Raw genomic sequence first — 17,770 nt, 5'->3', positions numbered from 1 at the left:
ACTAACGGCTGCACCTCCTCAGAGGTGGTATTCCTTTTCTCACTTCCCCCAGAAGCTCAATGTCTCCAAAGCCCTGGTTTAACAGCCTTTCTCAATCTGCCTTCCTCTACTCTCCACCCTCCGCAACTAATCCGGCCTCAAGCCCAGGGACCATATCTCTCCAACCCTGAAAACCCTCCACTGGCTCCCAGTGGCGGCAAGGATCAATTTCAAGACCCTCTGCATCATCCACAAGGCTTTCCGGGGCTGGGGCCCACACTATATTTAACTCTTCCTAAACATCCTTCTTGAGCCCTTCGCTCAGCCACCTCGGACTCTGAGGGTCAGATGCTTCTCCAGGCCGAGAGTGGGGGTATATCTCTCCTCTGCAGGTGCCTCCCTCTGGAATGGCCTCCCTGCCCCCCTCAAACTTGAGTCGGTCTACCTGAAGTTCCAGAAGCAGCTCAAGATCACTCTCTCCCCCCCCCTCTCCCTGGTGGCCTGGCTACCCCCAGAGTCTCACCGGGTACCAGGCTCCTCCATGACAAGTCGCCCCTGCACTGCCTTCGGGCAACTGTTTGTGGACGAGGCACTTGGGGGATGTAACTCTACAGTCCCCTGCCTCCTTGCACTTACCCAGAGCTCTGCGCTGTGCTTACACAGAGAATTTCTGACCCGATTGCCCTTTCCCTGGGACCCCCCATACCTCCCCGCCCCCGGCACTTAGCGTTACCGCACTTGCACGATCGGAATGACATAAGGCCTAGTAAGATCATTGTTTTGTCCTCCCTTTGATTCCCCTCCCTTCGTCGTGCCTAGAAAAACGTGTGTAAGGGCACTTTCTAAATGACTCATATCATAGTTCTGTTCCAATAGGTCAGTACTTACCTTGAAATACATTGTCTTTATTAAAGTGTAATTGGATTTTGATTTGCCTGCTTTTGCTTGGTACATTCTAAAATGGTTATTGAGTGTTCATACTTATCATTGAGTAGCTTGAGGCCCCTCCAGAAAGTATACAAGTTGTTTTACTACCTCTGAACCGAGTTCTAAAAAGTTATGTTGCAAGGTGTATACTTCTAACAGGGTTGGTTTTTTATGTGATTTCATAACCGAGTGTCAATGCTGAGATCCTTCCCACACCCTCAATACCTTGACATATGCATGGTTAGGTTTTTTTTCCTCCATGTCAGGCCATCCTTCGAACCTGCCATTTAAAATTCTTCAGCTTCTCACAAATATAGGTTTCAACATGAGTACTATGGCATTACTTGGTGCTTGATTCTGCATCCAATGAAGTGCTGATGTACATGATGAGCTAACCCCTTATTGTGCCTTATATAAATTGGACGTATGCTTCAATAAAAGTAATGTGGATGTAATTTTTCTTTTGATTTGTAGGCAATCTTAACGAGCTGGTGAAGCATGGTCTGCGTGCCCTAAGAGAAACCCTTCCAGCAGAGCAAGACCTGACCACAAAGGTAAAGCTTCTAACAAAGTGCATGTATTGGAGTGAGCCTATAAATCTACAAAGTCTGCTGCTTCTAACAAATTAACTGCTGCTTTAGTACCACTCACAAGAGTCCTAGGATATCCTTGTTGCAGGTGTGGGATCAAAATGTTATTACATAACATAATAAAATGTAACCGTGATTGGCTGGCTAGGACAGCCACCCTGCTGTGTGAGTGACAGGCTGCGAATGAATGGGAGAGGCTTGCATAAAAGGCAAGGTCTTTTGCAAGGAAGGCATAATCAACCACTGGACGAAGGAACCAAAGAAGAAACGGGAAGAGAAGCTTGCTGCACCCTTCTGGGCTGTTGGTTTGCCTGGTGAAGCCCTGCTGCAGTGCTGAAGCTCTGAATTTCTAATCGACTAGAGAAGCCCGGAAAGGACTTCTTCTCCCATTGGGTTGCTGGGACCAATCGACCCCAAGACTAACTCGACTGGAACCCCTGTCTCTGCTGGCTGTATTTCTGTGCTGCTCCAGTAACCGAGTGCCAGGCGACAGAAACACCAGGAACGAGAGCATCAGCTTTAAGCCGGACACAAGCTCCGGGAAGATGTTCAAGACTCCCTTGAAGCAGGACAAACCAAGCATGAGCCACCTCAACAGTGCTGGACCCCAGAAGCAATGAAAGTCCACAAAGTGTCCAAGAACCGCAGTGGTGCTATTTGCAAGTAGCTGAAACCGCGAAGAGTCGCTGATCTGTGTGCCCATTGCTGCCGCCGACCTTCAAATCGTAGTGCAGGAGTCCCCAGACGTTCTCACTCTTGTCCCCACGAATGAGGCCCAGAAACAACAGGATCTGCAGGACTACAACAGAAGCCAGCTGGAACCTTTTCTTCAGACTCAAGGTACTGTGTAACTAGGGGTGCTTACCTCTTGTGTGTAGCTTGCTTGCTCTCACTGGAGACTTGCAAGCAACTCTGCAAGGGGCTGCAAATGCATCTTCTGACCCTCTGACTTTGTGTTTAACTGACCCTCCAAAAAGCCATACATACTTTACTTGTATAGCTGGGAAAGGGTTAACCTATATTTCATTGGGGAATTCTAAAGTGCTTACCTGTTTGAGAAACTTGTTAACCACAGTTTCCTTCCCTAATATTTTCCTTTTTGCCATAACTTCAGTATTACATTTTAAGTGTAAAAGTGATATATTAATGTCCACATTGTCCAAGCAATTGAAGTCACCTCTGGGTGTAGGAAGGATCTGTGTGCCATCCGAAAAGGGTATCTACTTAATTGAACTGAAGGAGTGTATTTTTTAAGTGTATTGCATATTGCCCCCTTCTAAAGAAGGCTTATTTTAAAACTAACAATTTAATAAATAATTATTTTCATCAAGAAACCTGCAGTATAAGTGTTATTTGAAAACCTGTCCCTGTGAATCTCTGTTGAAACCCTACAGCTCACATGGACCCATTTTGTCTGCTCAGTCACTCTACCAAACCTGTGTGGTACCGGCCTATACCAAAGGTTGGGTTACCTATTGCCAAGAGGACAAGGCTGGTGTAGTCTCCCACAGGGTTACTACATCCAATCTTGTCTAACGAGGGGTCAATTTTTTTAATCGCGCTGATGTGTTGCAAGATTCTTAGTTTCAATTTACCAATAGTACTCCCAATATACCATAGGTCACATGGACATATTGGAGCATACACTACAAACTGTTGCATGAGCTTTTTACCTTCAATTCAACCATATGGCCTAATATTGGATGTGTGTAGCTTGTTTTGTTTAGGGCATGTTGGCAGGCCTTGCATTTTGCACACTTCTACAAACTGGTAGATCTTGCATTTAACCAAGCATCAACACTGGAGATCTTTGTTGTAGGAGGCATGTAGCTGCATACCAATGAATCTTTGAGACACCAATTTCCTGAAGGTTATATTTGCTTGTTCTCCAAGGGCCGGAGATAATACTTAATCGAATTGTAACACATCCCAATGACGATGGAAGATTTTACGTATGATTTTCGAGTGGGCTCCATAAGTTAGAATTCGTCTGGTTTCACTATTTTCATCCATTTTGCTTTGTTTTATTAGTAGATAATGGTGAATCCCGGTCCAGACTTCGCCCTGTCTTGTATGCTCTTTCTAAGATGGCTTTCGGATGTATTTGTTTTTGAAAGTTCTGTACAGTTAATCAACATTCTTTGTCGAAAAATTCCAATTTTGAGCGATTGCAACGGATTCTTATGAATTCACTATATGGTCTGCTCCACTTTAATGATGTTGGGTGATTGCTGCTAGCATATAATAGCATGTTGGAGCTTGTCGGTTTACGATGGAGCTCAGTTACAATTTCCCCTTGGCTTGATTTGACCCAGACATCTAGGAGAATTATCGACTCTCTGCTTTGTGACTCTGTACATTTCAGATCGAGTGTATTAACATTAAAGATTTTTACAAAATCTTTCCAATCCTTTTCCTCTCTGTCCCATAGGCTAAATAGATTGTCAATAAATTGGAGCCATAAGACGATCTTGTTAGTGTATTGGCTATTTGCATCAGTCCATATTGCAAACTTCTCCCACCAACCCATTGTAAGTTTGGCGTATAATGGGGCATAACTTGTGCCCATGGCTGTTCCTCGTATTTGGTTATAGTAGTTATTGTTGAATAGGAACACATATTCGTTAAATACATGTCGATCATTCTATAATAATTTGTCCATGTGATCGATAGTTTAATGATCTGCTGTCTAGAAAATGTTTACATGCTCTCTTGCCATCACTGTGCTGTGTGGAGTTGCAGAGCGAAACCACATCCAAAGTGGCAAACATGAACTTTATTTCCCAATCTACTCCATTTATTTTACTCAAATCTTTTGCATCTTGGAGGTATGATGGCAGAGTAAATACCAGAGGCAAAAGGGTCTCATATATGTACTTAGATATGTTTTCAAGGGAAACCCTATTCAAGGTCACGATAGGTGTACCTAGTGGTTTTATCAGGCTCTTATGTAATTTTGGAAGAAAATAGTCGGCATGATGGGAAATTTTTGATGAAGATGACTGCAATCATCTTCCTCCAAAATGCCTAGATCTGACCATTTGGTCAATAAAACTTCCAATTTGGCATCGATTTCTTCTGATGGATTTGCTTCTAGTTTTTCGTAACAGCTACCATCCATAAGTTGCCTGTGTGCCTCCAAAACAGTTTTCTTTTATTCTGGATGAATGTTAGTACCTTTGTCAGAGGCTTTTATGACATAGTTGCATGACATGACTGCACTATTGGACCTAAAAAAAACAGATGGATACCATCAGAGACGCTGCTAACCTTTGTCCTTTTACTATTAGACTTATCCGCGGCATTTGATCTAGTGGATCACAACAAGTTATGCCTCACTCTAGCTCACAATTTCTACTTTTCTAAAGAAGCAACCACTTGGATTAAATCATTCCGTCAAACTGCACTTCTAGAGTAGCCATAGGTGACGAAGCTGTTGATCCCATAGCACCCACAAGGATCCTGTTTATCCCCTAGCCTCTACAACGCCTACACTAAATTTTCTTCGCTGGATGCCATGGGAGTAATATACAACAATTTCGCCGATGATACACAGATGCTTATCACCATCACAGGTGTTAGGCAAAGTTTGTATGCAGTACCCTCTGGGAACACTACAAACAACTCTGACTACAGGTATAGGAAATCCAACCTTTGGTATAAGCTTGTACTACACCGTTTTTTGGTAGCGTGTTGAGCAGCCAGGCTCATTTCAAGAAGGGAAATGTGAGCTGTAGTGGAGTTGCACAAAGATTCACAGTTAAAGGTATTCAAATAAACTCTTACACTCAAGGTTTCTTGCATAAACAATTATTCATTTACCAGTCCGAGTAAGCCTTCTTCAGAAGGGAGCAATATAAAAAGTAACACATAAACTCACTTCAATACTATTCACTCTTAGTTTCTAAATCAGTAAAGACCATTTTGGGATGGCCCACAGACACATCCTACACCCTCAGGTGACTTCAATAGCTAGGGCGCTGAGGACTTTAATATCTTACTGTTTGCATTTAGAATACTGTTAGAAGTTGGTAAAAGGAAAAGGTGATTAGAGCAACAAGAGACCACACATGCTTAAGCAGGCAAATACTTTGGATCCCCTAAGAAGAGTCACTCAGTATAATGGGCTAAGCCAAGGTCCATGGGCAAACATCTTACATAGGATGATGCACTTCTGGTAGGTAAGTAGAAAAGTCTTTGCACAATGTTTTAGAAGTCTTTGAAGAAAAGAAGAATCAAATGTAGGGCCACAAGCCGTTAGACTTGTGAGGGGTAGAAGATGCAAGCAACTCTACAGCAAGAGGCAAGTTATCTCAAACTTTTTACAGTACTGTCATGACCACTGTCAGGGGGCACAAGCTGTGCCACAAACAGGCTCCCATTAGAACCCTGGGGGCCTTAAAACCACTACAAAAGGGCTCGTGGAGCCAGTCCTGGCACCTTTGGAGCCAGTCCTGGCACCTTTGGAGCCAGTCCTGGCGCCTTTGGCGCCAGGCTCATATATGGTAAGGAGGGACTGGTCAAACTAGGTCCCATTTATGTACATGGGCCTTTAAATCCAACATGGAAGCAACCGCATGGATCAGTTCCTGTGACCCAAACCATGCGGACTAGTGTCTTGGGTGTGGCTGGGGCCTGGGACTAATTTACCTGGTACTATTTTACATGGGTTATATAAACCACTCCCAGGCTGCAGAACTAGCTTCGCATTATTCTGCAACTAGCAGCGTGACGCTCACCGTGTCCAACTCCTGGTCTCCAGCATCCTCCTGCAAGAACAAGGTTATTCCGTCTTACCTGAGAATTAACCATCCAGCACCTCAACGGGGCTGCAATCTGTGAAAACCGAGAGAAGAAGAAACATCACTCACCTGTGAGTACTAGCTTTAGGACTTTGGGCGAACCACTACCACAGTTGCTGCTCGAACATCGCAACCTGCAATAAAGAGAAAAGGAAAACAATAGTCTCACCTGAATTCCATCGTGCTACGCCGCGCTCTTCCATCCGCAGCACCACAGCAACATCCTGCAAAGGAAAAGGAGACATATTCAGATTCGCTTTCTATATTAAACAACCACCGCGCTGTCATCCGCTCACAGTACCACAGCGGCAGCAGATGACTGGGTGTTCCTGTGCAGCTCTGCAGATATCTCTGTTCCTGGGCCTCAGTCGTGGGGACAATAGGGAGGACTTCCGGGGACTCCTGCACTGCAGCAATCTTTCCAACACGTGGCACTTCAGCGTTTCAGCTCCTTGCGACTACCGCAAATAGAAACAGTGCGGTTCCTGGCTGTCGAGATGGACTTTCCTTGCTTCTGGGGTCCCGCACTCTGTTAAGGGGGCTCAGGCTCGGTCAGTCGTGCTTCCTGGGAGTCTGGAGGATCTTCCTGGAGCTCCAGGCCAGCTTCAAAGCAACGCATACAATTTGGTGTTCCTCTCCCTGGCATTTCGGTTTCCAGCAGCAACTCTGTGGAAATTCGACCAGCTCCGAGAGGATGTCCAGGTGGCTTACTTTGGAGTGGATTGGTCCCACCAACTCAAGGGGAGAAGTCGTCCTTGCAGGGGCTTCTTTTTTTGGAGTTTCATACGTGCGGATTCCTGGAACTATATCATTTCTCCAGCATGGGGTCTGGCATGGATTCACATGCTCATGAATATTCCCCGTCGTCAGGCTGGGAATCCTCGGTAAAGAAAAAACCAGTATCAGTTTCGTTTCTGATCTGTCTTTCGTAGTAGTAACCAATCATTGGTCTCTGCGTCATACTGACCACAGCCAATGACTGCCCTCTACCTAAGCCCCGCCTCTGGCAGCCATCTTCAGATTTTTACTGCACGTTCATGTGTTGGGATCCTCGTGCTATTACTCTCGAGCGTTAGTGCTATTTTTCACGTTTTTTCTCAAAAAAACTTCGTTTTTTTTTCGGTCAAAAGAGCCTCAAGCTCCACAGACTCTCCATCCGATCAATGGGGACCCGTGTCGGATTCGTCTACGCCCCTCAAGGGTGAAGATTCGTCGAGCTACGCTTTTGGAGGATTCCAGAAGTTTCTCAGGCCCATCTCGGTCATGGCCCAGGAGAAGGGAAGCTCGACGCCCGGAAAGCTGATCAGGGTCTGCCCTGGATGCCAGCTACAGAATGTCTTTAAGGAAGACGAACACTCCTTTTGTCTTTACTGCCTACATGAGGACAAGACGCACGTGGAGAAGGACTGTGCGTTTTGCGGCAACATGTCGGAGCGGACCATGAAGGACCGCCATCAACGTCTCGCCAACTGGCTGGAAGGTAAAAGCCCGTCCGGCGAGAAAAGGAGGAAGAAATCTGAGTGGTCTTCTAAGACCTTTGAGGACGCCCCGGCGACGGGGGTCCAACACACGGCCAAGCACCGTAGAGCGCCGAACGGTCGGGCTCTACGGGCGCCAGGCAGGGCGCACCCTCCCCGGCACCATCAACCACGAGCCAACGCTCTGGGTCGGGTAAGAGGAAGGCCGAGCACCCGGCGAAGCTCCTGGAGAGGCCCCGGTCGAGCTCTAAGGCGGAGGGGGAGCGAGGCAGTGTCCCCCCCCCTCAAGGAGAAGGCGGTGAGCGCACCTAAGGTGGTGAAAGCCTTGATCCATCCTGCCAAGGCCTCTATCGAGACAGTCGCGGCGGCCCTGGCTCAGCCTGTGGAGGCTACACCAGTGGCGGCGACCTCGGGGCTCAGAGTCTCCCTGCCACCGCGGAGGGAGTCCTCTTTTATGCCCATCGACAGGACCCCCGTGAAACCTCCGACGGAGAAGAAAAAGGGGGGGCAGGAGGTCGTCGTGGATTCGGCCTCAACCTCTGAGGAAGAACTGATCGAGGTCTTAAGCCACAGCGTTGGCGTGGAAGAAGACCAGCCCGTCGGGAGGGATCCCGACGCAGGAGACGACGACATCGTCGAGGGTACCGACGGGGCCCCTGACCGCCCGTCGGACTCCCCTCTACCAGCGCCGCAAGACAACTCGGCGGCCATTTTGTTGGCTATACAGTCCTTATGCTCAGAGATAAGACTGCCGTTACCAGTGGAGGAGCCACTCCCGTCGGGGGACCCGGAACCAGGCCCTTCAGGCAGCCCCCCTCTTAAGAAGACAAGGATTCACCCTCCACCTCCTTTTCAGCCGTCGCGCCCCGTTCAGCCCTCCTCCCCGTCCACGACTCGAGGGGATGACACGGGGACTGACACGGCCACGACGGGTACGGACGACGAGGTGTACGACGAGGATCTGCCGTCGTCATCTCCCACCCGGGCTTCTCCGCCCGACGAGATTGGATCTTTTCACTCCATGATCGCCAGGGCATCCGAGCTCTTCCAGCTCTGCCCTGAGGAGAAGAAGGAAGGTTTCCTTTATCAGCGGCGCGAGGCCAAGAGGAAGACGGTCCTCGCGGTGCCTCTGCTGGACGATATTTGGGATGAGGGCCTTGCCCTCCTCAAGAACCCATCCACGACGCCGGCTAGAAGAGACCGGTACGAGAAGAAGTACCGGGTCCCGGACGCGGCCCCCTTGTGCCTCAGGGCACAGCCTACCCCGGACTCCGTCGTCTCCGCGGCGGCCAGGAAGAAAGCGGGGGGGGGTGCGGCCTCCACGTCGACTAACCCGCCGGACGGTGAGGGAAAGAAATTGGACACGATGGGGCGCAGGGTCATCTCGTCTGCAGCGACGACGATTAAGGCGGCCAACGCTTTAGCTATCGTAGCCCGCTACGACAGGGAGCTGTGGTACAAACTGGCTCCCCTGCTGGACTTCCTACCGGACGACAAGAGGGCGGATGCCCTGGAGATCTTACAGGAAGGTGAGGTGGCGTCGGACCACGCCATCACGATTGCGACTGACATCGCCGACACTGGATTTCGCCAGTTGGGCAACGGCGTGTGCCTTAGGCGGCGTGGATGGCTCAAGGCTACGGACTTCCGTCAAGACGTACAGACCAGAGTCCTGGACATGCCGTTCGCTGTGGAGCACACAGCAAGGACCGTCCAACTTCTCACGGACCTGGGATTCTCCGTGAACTACGCCAAGTCTCACCTGGTACCCGCGCAAGCCGCACTGTTTCTGGGAGCGAGGCTCGACACAGTGTCCCTTCTGGCCTCCCCGTCGGAGGAAAGGACCAGGACCATCCTGGGCAAGGTGCAGCGGATGTTGGTTGCCGACGCGGCCAAAGTGAGGTCCATCAAGTCCCTCCTCGGAATGATGTCTTCTTGCATCTACCTCATTCCCATGTGCAGGCTCCGGATGCGCCCGTTGCAGGAGTTCCTGGACGCGCGCTGGATCCAGACGACGGACAACTTCGAGGAGAGGATCACACTCGACGAGAGTTTCCGACGAGCGATCCGGTGGTGGGGCACCCGCGCGCATCTGACGGCGGGCATGGACTTTCAGACCCCAGGCCACCAGGAGACAGTGACCACGGATGCCTCCCTGGAAGGGTGGGGAGCGCACACCGAAAATCTGCACGCGAGAGGCCTTTGGCTCCCGACGGAGAAGTCCCTCCATATCAACGTCCTGGAGCTCCGTGCAGTGTTTTGGGCCCTCAGGTCCTTCCTTCCGTCCCTCAAGGGTAAGGTGGTGAGGATCTTCACCGACAACACCACCACCATGTTTTACATCAGGAAACAGGGCGGAACCAGGTCCCCAGCACTGTCCAAGGAGGCGCAGGACCTGTGGCATTGGGCCGTCGCCCAAAGGATGTTTCTGGTGCCGTTTCATCTGGCAGGGATAAAAAACACCATCGCCGACTCACTCAGCAGGGAGCTGCGCTCGTGCCACGAGTGGGAACTACGGCAGGATCTAGTGGATCGCCTCTTCCGACGGTGGGGCACACCCCAGATCGACCTGTTCGCGACGGCGACGAACTCCAAGTGCTGGAGGTTCGCCAGCAGGTTTCCCCAGCCGAGGAGCATGGGCGATGCTTTCTCGTTCCCCTGGGAAGGCCTGTTCCTATACGCGTTCCCTCCTCTGCCACTGCTGATCCGGCTCATCAACCAGCTCAAGAGGTCACGGTGCAGGATGATCCTCGTCGCACCTGCGTGGCCGAGGCAGATATGGTTCTTCTGGACTTGTCAGCGTCCCTGCCGATCAAGCTGCCGGTGGACGCGGATCTGCTCTCCAGGGAAGGAGGCGCCATCCTCCACCACGACCCGAAGTCGCTGAACTTGCAGGCCTGGCTCCTGCAGCGCTAGAGTTTGGAGGATACGACATACCGGCCGACTGCAGAGAGGTTCTTGCAAAGGCCAGGGCGTCCTCGACTCTTAAATGCTACGGACACAAATGGAAGAGGTTCTCTGTCTGGTGCCACGCACAGAAGATTAACCCTCTGAGGATTACGGCTCCCCAAGTGCTGCCGTACCTATTGACGCTGGCCAAGGCTGGACTGGCGCACGCGTCCATCAAGATTCATCTTGCCGCGATCTCCTGATACACCAGAACCACGGGCGGAGGTCCTTGTGGTCTCATCGTCTGGTGAAAGAGTTCGTGAAGGGACTGTTCAGATCGTTCCCGCCGGTGAAGGCACCGGCCCCGGCGTGGGAGCTCAACGTGGTGCTGACCAAGCTCATGGGACCTCCGTTCGAGCCTCTGCACTCTGCCCCGTTGAAGTTCCTGTCGTGGAAAACAGCGTTTCTTGTGGCCATCACCTCCGCACGACGAGTGGGAGAGATCCAGGCCCTATCTTGCAAGCCACCATACTTGACTTTTCACGACACGAGGGTGGTGCTCAGGACGCACCCCTCCTTCATGCCCAAGGTGCCGTCGGACTTCCACCTCAACGAACCCTTGGTGGTGCCTGTGTTTTTCCCGTCGCCTTCGTCGCCGGCTGAGAGGACTTTGCACTCGCTTGATGTGGCTAGAGCGCTGAAGTTCTACGTGGACCGCACGAAGTGTTTTCAGAAGACGTCACAACTCTTTGTGAACTTTGGACCTGTCAATCAGGGGAAGGCTCTCTCGAAGGCTTCCATTTCCAGATGGCTCTCCGGCTGTATCATGTACTGTCATCGGTTGGCAAACCGACCGCTGCCTGGCCGTCCAAGAGCCCATTCCACCAGAGCGATCGCAGCTACCACGGCGTTCCTTTCTGGTGTGCCCCTGCTGGACATATGCAGGGCTGCTACGTGGAGGTCGACGCACACCTTCACGAAATTCTACTGCGTCGATCGGGATTCCAGGGAGGAGTCCAGGGTCGGCCAAGCAGTGCTGCGCAACCTGTTCGCCTGAGGTGAGCCTGGTGAGGAGGTAAGATTGCTTGATGTTGAGTTTTATGTAATGCTTAATGTTGAGCCTTTGCCACCTCCCGTGGTTGTGCATGTGTGTACTGCTATGTATTCTTTATTCATGAGCATGTGAATCCATGCCAGACTCCATGCTGGAGAAGGAACAAGTTACTTACCTGTAACTGTTGTTCTCCAGCATGGGTCTGGCATGGATTCACATGCGAACCCTCCCGCCTACCCCTCTGCGGCTCTTCACTTGGTCATACTGCCACTTCACGTGCTTCCAAATCTGAAGATGGCTGCCAGAGGCGGGGCTTAGGTAGAGGGCAGTCATTGTCTGTGATCAGTATGACGCAGAGACCAGTGATTGGTTACTACTACGAAAGACAGATCAGAAACGAAACTGATGCTGGTTTTTTCTTTACCGAGGATTCCCAGCCTGACGACGGGGAATATTTATGAGCATGTGAATCCATGCCAGACCCATGCTGGAGAACAACAGTTACAGCTAAGTAACTTGTTCCTTATTCTTGCCTTTTCTACCTTAACCGAGTGCATAGAAGTGACACTTTCCAGTGTATGCACCAACCCGTCACTAGTGCGACCCTCGTGCCGCCCGGGTATATTCCTCCTTACTAACCTTCCCATTTGTTGTTTTGTACCTGCCGTTTTCCTTTCAACTGGTACCCATTTTTCCTTGGAATCCCACTTATCAGGTCTGCTGGGTGTTGTATCAGTCATAGTGAGTTTGTGGTCATCACTTGTGCATACTCATAGTCTTGGGTTTTCTTATAGGTTCATCAATTAAGGTCCAACACCACCTCAACCATTGCCTAGGTACTTGGAGAAATATCTGATTGTCTCAATAATCCCATATTGCCTGATTGCTTCTAATCATACTGTGTTTTCTTTGCAGCATTGGTTATTGGCGGTGTGTGTTCTCCCGCTCTTTTAGGCGATAGACATCTCTGCTGGTTTTTACTCAAACGGCAGAGAGGTACATCGTAGAAAAGAGCCCCTCTTAGAGGAAGCCTGAATCACAGAATTCAGGGGAGCTGGAACTCTGGAGGCTGAACCCGAACCTGTTAAATCCTACCTCCCTCCGCGAGGTCGTCTTACCTCGGCTCCAATCAGCATACGGAGCGTTAGGTAACAATCCCTCCTAAAAATTTCATCTGCAGCCCCTTCCTGTCCGCGAACTACCGCCCTATCTCCACTACCCCCTTCTTGGGCAAACTTTTGGAGAAGTTGGTCTTCTCCCAACTAATACCTCACACCAAATCTGTTGGATGTTAGGTAAGAATTAGTGCAGTCCAACTGGTGTGGGACTACCTAAGACTAGTGTCTTGGTATTAGGTAACCCACCTATTAATATAGCCTGTACTACACAAGTTGGTAGTGTGACTGAGCAGTTAGGCTTACCTTAAGTGACTTTCTAGTGAGCGGTACAATTTAAATCAGTAATTACAAGTATCCAAGTAACACTTACATACTTGAAGTTATATATAAATATTTATTTACAATATTCACAAGGTTTAAATAAGCATTCTTTAATAAGCGTTAACTGCTAGTAACAATCAGTTAGGCTTTGGTTTTTCAAAGACAACAAAAGTTGGTGTTAGGGAGAATTCTGAGAAATGCGCCAATTCCCCCCACATTAGAGAACCCCAGCAACTTTGCTGGATTTTGAGGACTTGATTTTATTTTTAACCTGGTGCGAGAGAGACTCTTTTTCCCACTCTGTTATTTTGAACTGTTTATTATGGTTGTGGTGTCTGACAAACTCCATAGGCATCATCTTTTACATTGTGTCACACAGCACCTTCAGTTCAGTGGCACAGGGAAGTCTTTGATTTACCAAAGGTTTAAATACCTTCTCTGGGATAAACTACTATTTCGCAGAGCAGTAAAGTGAAATTGACTTTACTTCCATTTGTAACTTTCTAGACCCAGCACACACTATCTTACAATAGGGTGCTGGAGTGGTTACCTAGTATCCCTTTTGTCTAGCTTCTCATGTAACAATTTTATGTTACCTTTTCCTCACTGAATGGCTAGTGGCAGTGGTTTCGTTTTAACTAACGTGGTGTGCATTTACCGCGGGCTGCGTTCGCAGCTGCAGTAATGCACCCAAGGGTGCCATTTTTGTCAAAATGGCCCGGTCTTCTTTTTCCGCCATTTGTGGAAAGGTCCTTCTTGAGATTTACTTTGTGCACCAAACCAGGTTTGGTCCCATTGTTCGCTATGCCTTTGGCGGGATTCACGATCCTCTGGCTCCAGGGTCTTTGGGGTTGGCAGGAAGTGAGGGAGGTGCCCGAAATGCCCTGTGCTTAGTCTCGTAGGAGACCCAAATGCACTCTGAGGTGATGGGCCAGCTGACTGTCTGGCAAGGACAACCACCCTGCTGGGTGACTGACGGCTAGGCTGGAATGAATGGGAGAGAACTGTATAAAAAGGCGAGGCTTTTGGCTTAGAAGGCAGAGTTGACCATTGGACAAAAGAACCGAAGAACTTCTTGAAGAGGACACCTGCTGCAACTCCTGGACCGTTGGTTTGCCCGGTGAAGCCCTGCTGCTGTGCTGAAACTCCAAATTCGTATTGACAGACGCCCCTGCAAGGACGACTTATCCCCTTGAGTTGGTGGGACCAATCAACTCCAAAGTAAGCCACCTGGACATCCTTCTCAGAGCTGGTTGAATTTGCACAGCGTTGCTACTGGAAACCGTATAGCCAGGGAGAGGAACACCAGATCGTGTGCGTTGCTTTTAAGTTGGCCAAGAGCTCCAGGAAGATCCTCCAGACGCCCAGGAAGCAGGACTGACCGAGCCTGAGCCACCTCAACCGAGTGCTGGACCCGAGAGGCAAGGAAAGTCTAACTTGACAGCCAAGAACCGCGGTGGTGCTATTTGCCGAGACGCGAGGAGCTGAAACCGCGAAGTGCCACTGAATAGAAGTTGGTCCTTTTCTGTCGCTGATGGTCCCGTTGCAGTACAGGAGTCGTCCTCACTCTTTTTCCCATGACTGAGGCCTAGGAACACAGGATCTGCAGAGCTGTACAGGAAAAGAAGCCAGCCAAAGCTCTTTTCCTCTAACCAAATGTACTGTACAGTTTAAGAGAACTTAACTCTTGTTGTGTAACTTCACTTGTTCTCAGTTGAGACTGGTTGTGGTTGCTTTTGTAGAGTTTCCATACTTGTCACTGTGAATCTCTGTGTAACTCCCCTACAGCTCACATTGACCCCCTCTTGAGATAAGCCTGGCTGCTCAATCACGCTACCAACCTGTGTAGTACAAACTTATACCAAATGTTGGGTTCCTATTGCCAGGAGGTCAGGGTTGTTGTGCACCGAAAGGGTACTGCATACAATCTTGCCTAACACTGAACCCCTAACTTCCTCTTTAAAAGTTTTGAATAGTTTGGCTTTGCCATTGCTTGTTCACACAAGCACTCCGAACGTTTGGGACACGTTGGTTAGATTAACTTGTCACCTAACATTTGGAACTATTCATTGGACTTCAGAGACACTACCTTTAATCTTTTCTAGCTACACAATACTGTATGGAACTTTAATCTGTACCTTCCTTTTCAGGGGTTTGATATGTATTTTGCCATACTCCAGTGATTGTGTATATATCTATTAGTCGTGTGTGATATTACCTGCTACTTGTTGTTTTTCACTGTTATATGGCCATAAGTAAATAAGTATTTTGATACCTGTTTTTCTAAGTGTGTTCCTTGACTGTTTCACTGTGTGCTCATTGTGGACTCATTACAAGCTCACCACCTCTTGAGACTTAGCCTAGACCACTCACCTTGCTACCTTGAACTGGTTTGGCTACAGCTCCCAGAGTTGACCCTATCACAGGCCTGAGTATAGAAAATCAGTCCTAACAGTCAAGGGAAGAATACTGCGTCTCTCCTGTCGAAGCCATCACCTCTACGTGACAGCCATCTCCGCCCATGTGATTCACCCTCGGAATACCACCCCCAGGGTGAGGATCAGATAGCGGCTGCCTTCCCTTGGCCACTTGGTAGGAGACTTAAGTCTAGGGATTAGTGACGACTCTGCAGGATTCATCAGTGTGTGTTGTGTGTTTGAACATGAAGCATACAGTGCAAACTTGATGTAGCAATCGCCCCTGCTTTGGGGTTTTGCAGAGCTGGTAATGGCCCGTCAGCCCAAACCTTTGCTCGGGCCCGGTGACGGCTCAGCTGTTACCGGACCTGTATGCTCCCAACAATGGGGTGATCGCTATTTGCAACTTGGAGCTCCTTCCAAGGTGAGAATGTTTTTTTTTCTTAGGGAAGACTGGGTATGCGCATGTTGCACAAGCCTAATCTCACGTGAAAAAACAAAAACAGATGGGAGCGCCATAGAAAAAGGAAGAAGTCACTTTTCTATTTCTTTGGCTGCAGCTGAGACATGGAGTGCAAAGCCTGGAGTCCCAGCAAGTAATTGGGGTAGGGTGCAGTTGGAGGATGATGTGCGGGTGTGGTAGAGGGAGCAGTGGGGTCTTGCGAATGGGTGGGTGCCGGAAAAAAAAAATGGTTGTATCCAGGGAAGGGTGTCGGGTGGTTGTAAAAATGCAGGCGGTACATGATTGGCTAAGCGCCCTCCCACGGGTGCCAATCTAATGTATGTCCTGCAGATAAATGATCATGTAGCTCCAGCAAAATCCACTTCAAATGTGGTTAGTGTCAGTAGTTTTCTTTGTGTTTAGGCAATACATGTTAAAAAGTAATTCTGCTTGTTGCATGTTCTCTATTTCTTTGACACACTTAAACAGATTCAGGAAACATTAGTCCATCTGATGTGTCCTGAGGGACAAACTGGTATGAAGTGTTGCAGAAGAGTGTAATTATTTCTTGGTCTCTATTTTGCAGAATGTTTCTGTTGGCATTGTTGGCAAGGAAATGGAATTTACTATCTACGATGATGATGATGTGGCCACCTATTTGGAAGGTCTAGAAGAAAGACCTCAGCGAAAGGTAAGAGATTCACTGGAATCAAAATAAAGTTGTGATTGGATATTGGAGTCTGATTGGAAATGTTTTATTGTCTCTGTTCAGTTCTTGAGCTTATTGCTGTTTTTTTTCTCCAAAAAAGGATTGTCATAGGAAACAATACGCTTAGAGATGCATTAAACATTTGTAAAGCAGAGGTCACAAAGAAGCAACTTTTGAAATGGTGGTCCTTTTTAGAGTCATAAGGTTCTTCCTGAAAAAGAAATCGCAGTAACAAGTAGGTAAAATGCTTTTCGGTTCAGGTAGAAAAGTTTGCAAGAGACCAAGAGGGGCCAGTATTGTGAAGAGAGGCGGTCTTTGGAGGGGAGAGGGTTACCACAAAGCAAACGTATCTTCAATTAGCAGTTCCTAGAGTCCAGTTGGAGGGAGACCCTTGGGTTTGTGAAGATGAAGATGAAGAGGCCCGTTGTTGGAGATAATTCTCAGAAATGTGCTAATTCCCTCCACCCTAGAAACCCTCAGCACCTTTGCTGTATTTCGGGGACTTTTCTTTTTCCTGGAGTGAGTGAGACCCTTTTTTCCCCACTCTCTCATGTATTTTAAATGTGATTTTGAACACTGTTTCTTTTGGTTATGGAGTCTGACAAACTCCACAGGCATCAACTTTTACATTGTCACAAAGCACCTTCTGTGCAATGAAATGAAAAGATATTTTATTCATATCGCGCTCGTACACAAGTGTTTCAGAGCGCAACCAGGCAAAAAGGGAGGGGAACAAGGGAGAAGGAAAAAACAGAAAAACTGCGATCTTACTAGGCCCAGTCACATTTAAGAAAGCGCAAGTGCATGGAAAAGTAAAACGGGGGGAAAAGTGCATGGAAAGGGGGGGGGGAGTAGAGTGGGAGGCAGAGTAGAGAAAACATAAATAAATATTAAATAGAATAAAAAATAAATAAAGGCAATAAACCATGCTAGTGCAGCCAGCAAGTGGCAGGTGAAAGTTAGTCAGAAAGGTATATCTGATAAGTGCAGAAGAAAAGTGGTAGAGGGACTGTATGGGTACAGATACAGAACCCTAGTGCAGAT

At 48.6% G+C, this 17,770-nt stretch overlaps 1 protein-coding gene across 1 annotated transcript in view; it reads left to right on the top strand.

Annotated features, from left to right (window-relative positions):
• PSMA1 (proteasome 20S subunit alpha 1) overlaps nt 1-17,770 on the top strand; it is a 356,676-nt gene that overhangs the window by 325,366 nt on the left and 13,540 nt on the right. Inside the window, exons 8-9 of the mRNA XM_069623735.1 lie at nt 1,381-1,460; nt 16,604-16,708. Coding sequence (XP_069479836.1) covers nt 1,381-1,460; nt 16,604-16,708 — 185 coding nt within the window. The remainder of the gene's footprint in view (nt 1-1,380; nt 1,461-16,603; nt 16,709-17,770) is intronic.

This window comes from Ambystoma mexicanum, chromosome 11 (genome assembly GCF_040938575.1).
Source record: "Ambystoma mexicanum isolate Mex_15411 chromosome 11, UKY_AmexF1_1, whole genome shotgun sequence".
NCBI classification, from domain to species: domain Eukaryota; kingdom Metazoa; phylum Chordata; class Amphibia; order Caudata; family Ambystomatidae; genus Ambystoma; species Ambystoma mexicanum.
The sequence above is the reverse complement of the archived record's forward strand: the minus strand, read 5'-3'. Positions and strand labels throughout refer to the sequence as shown.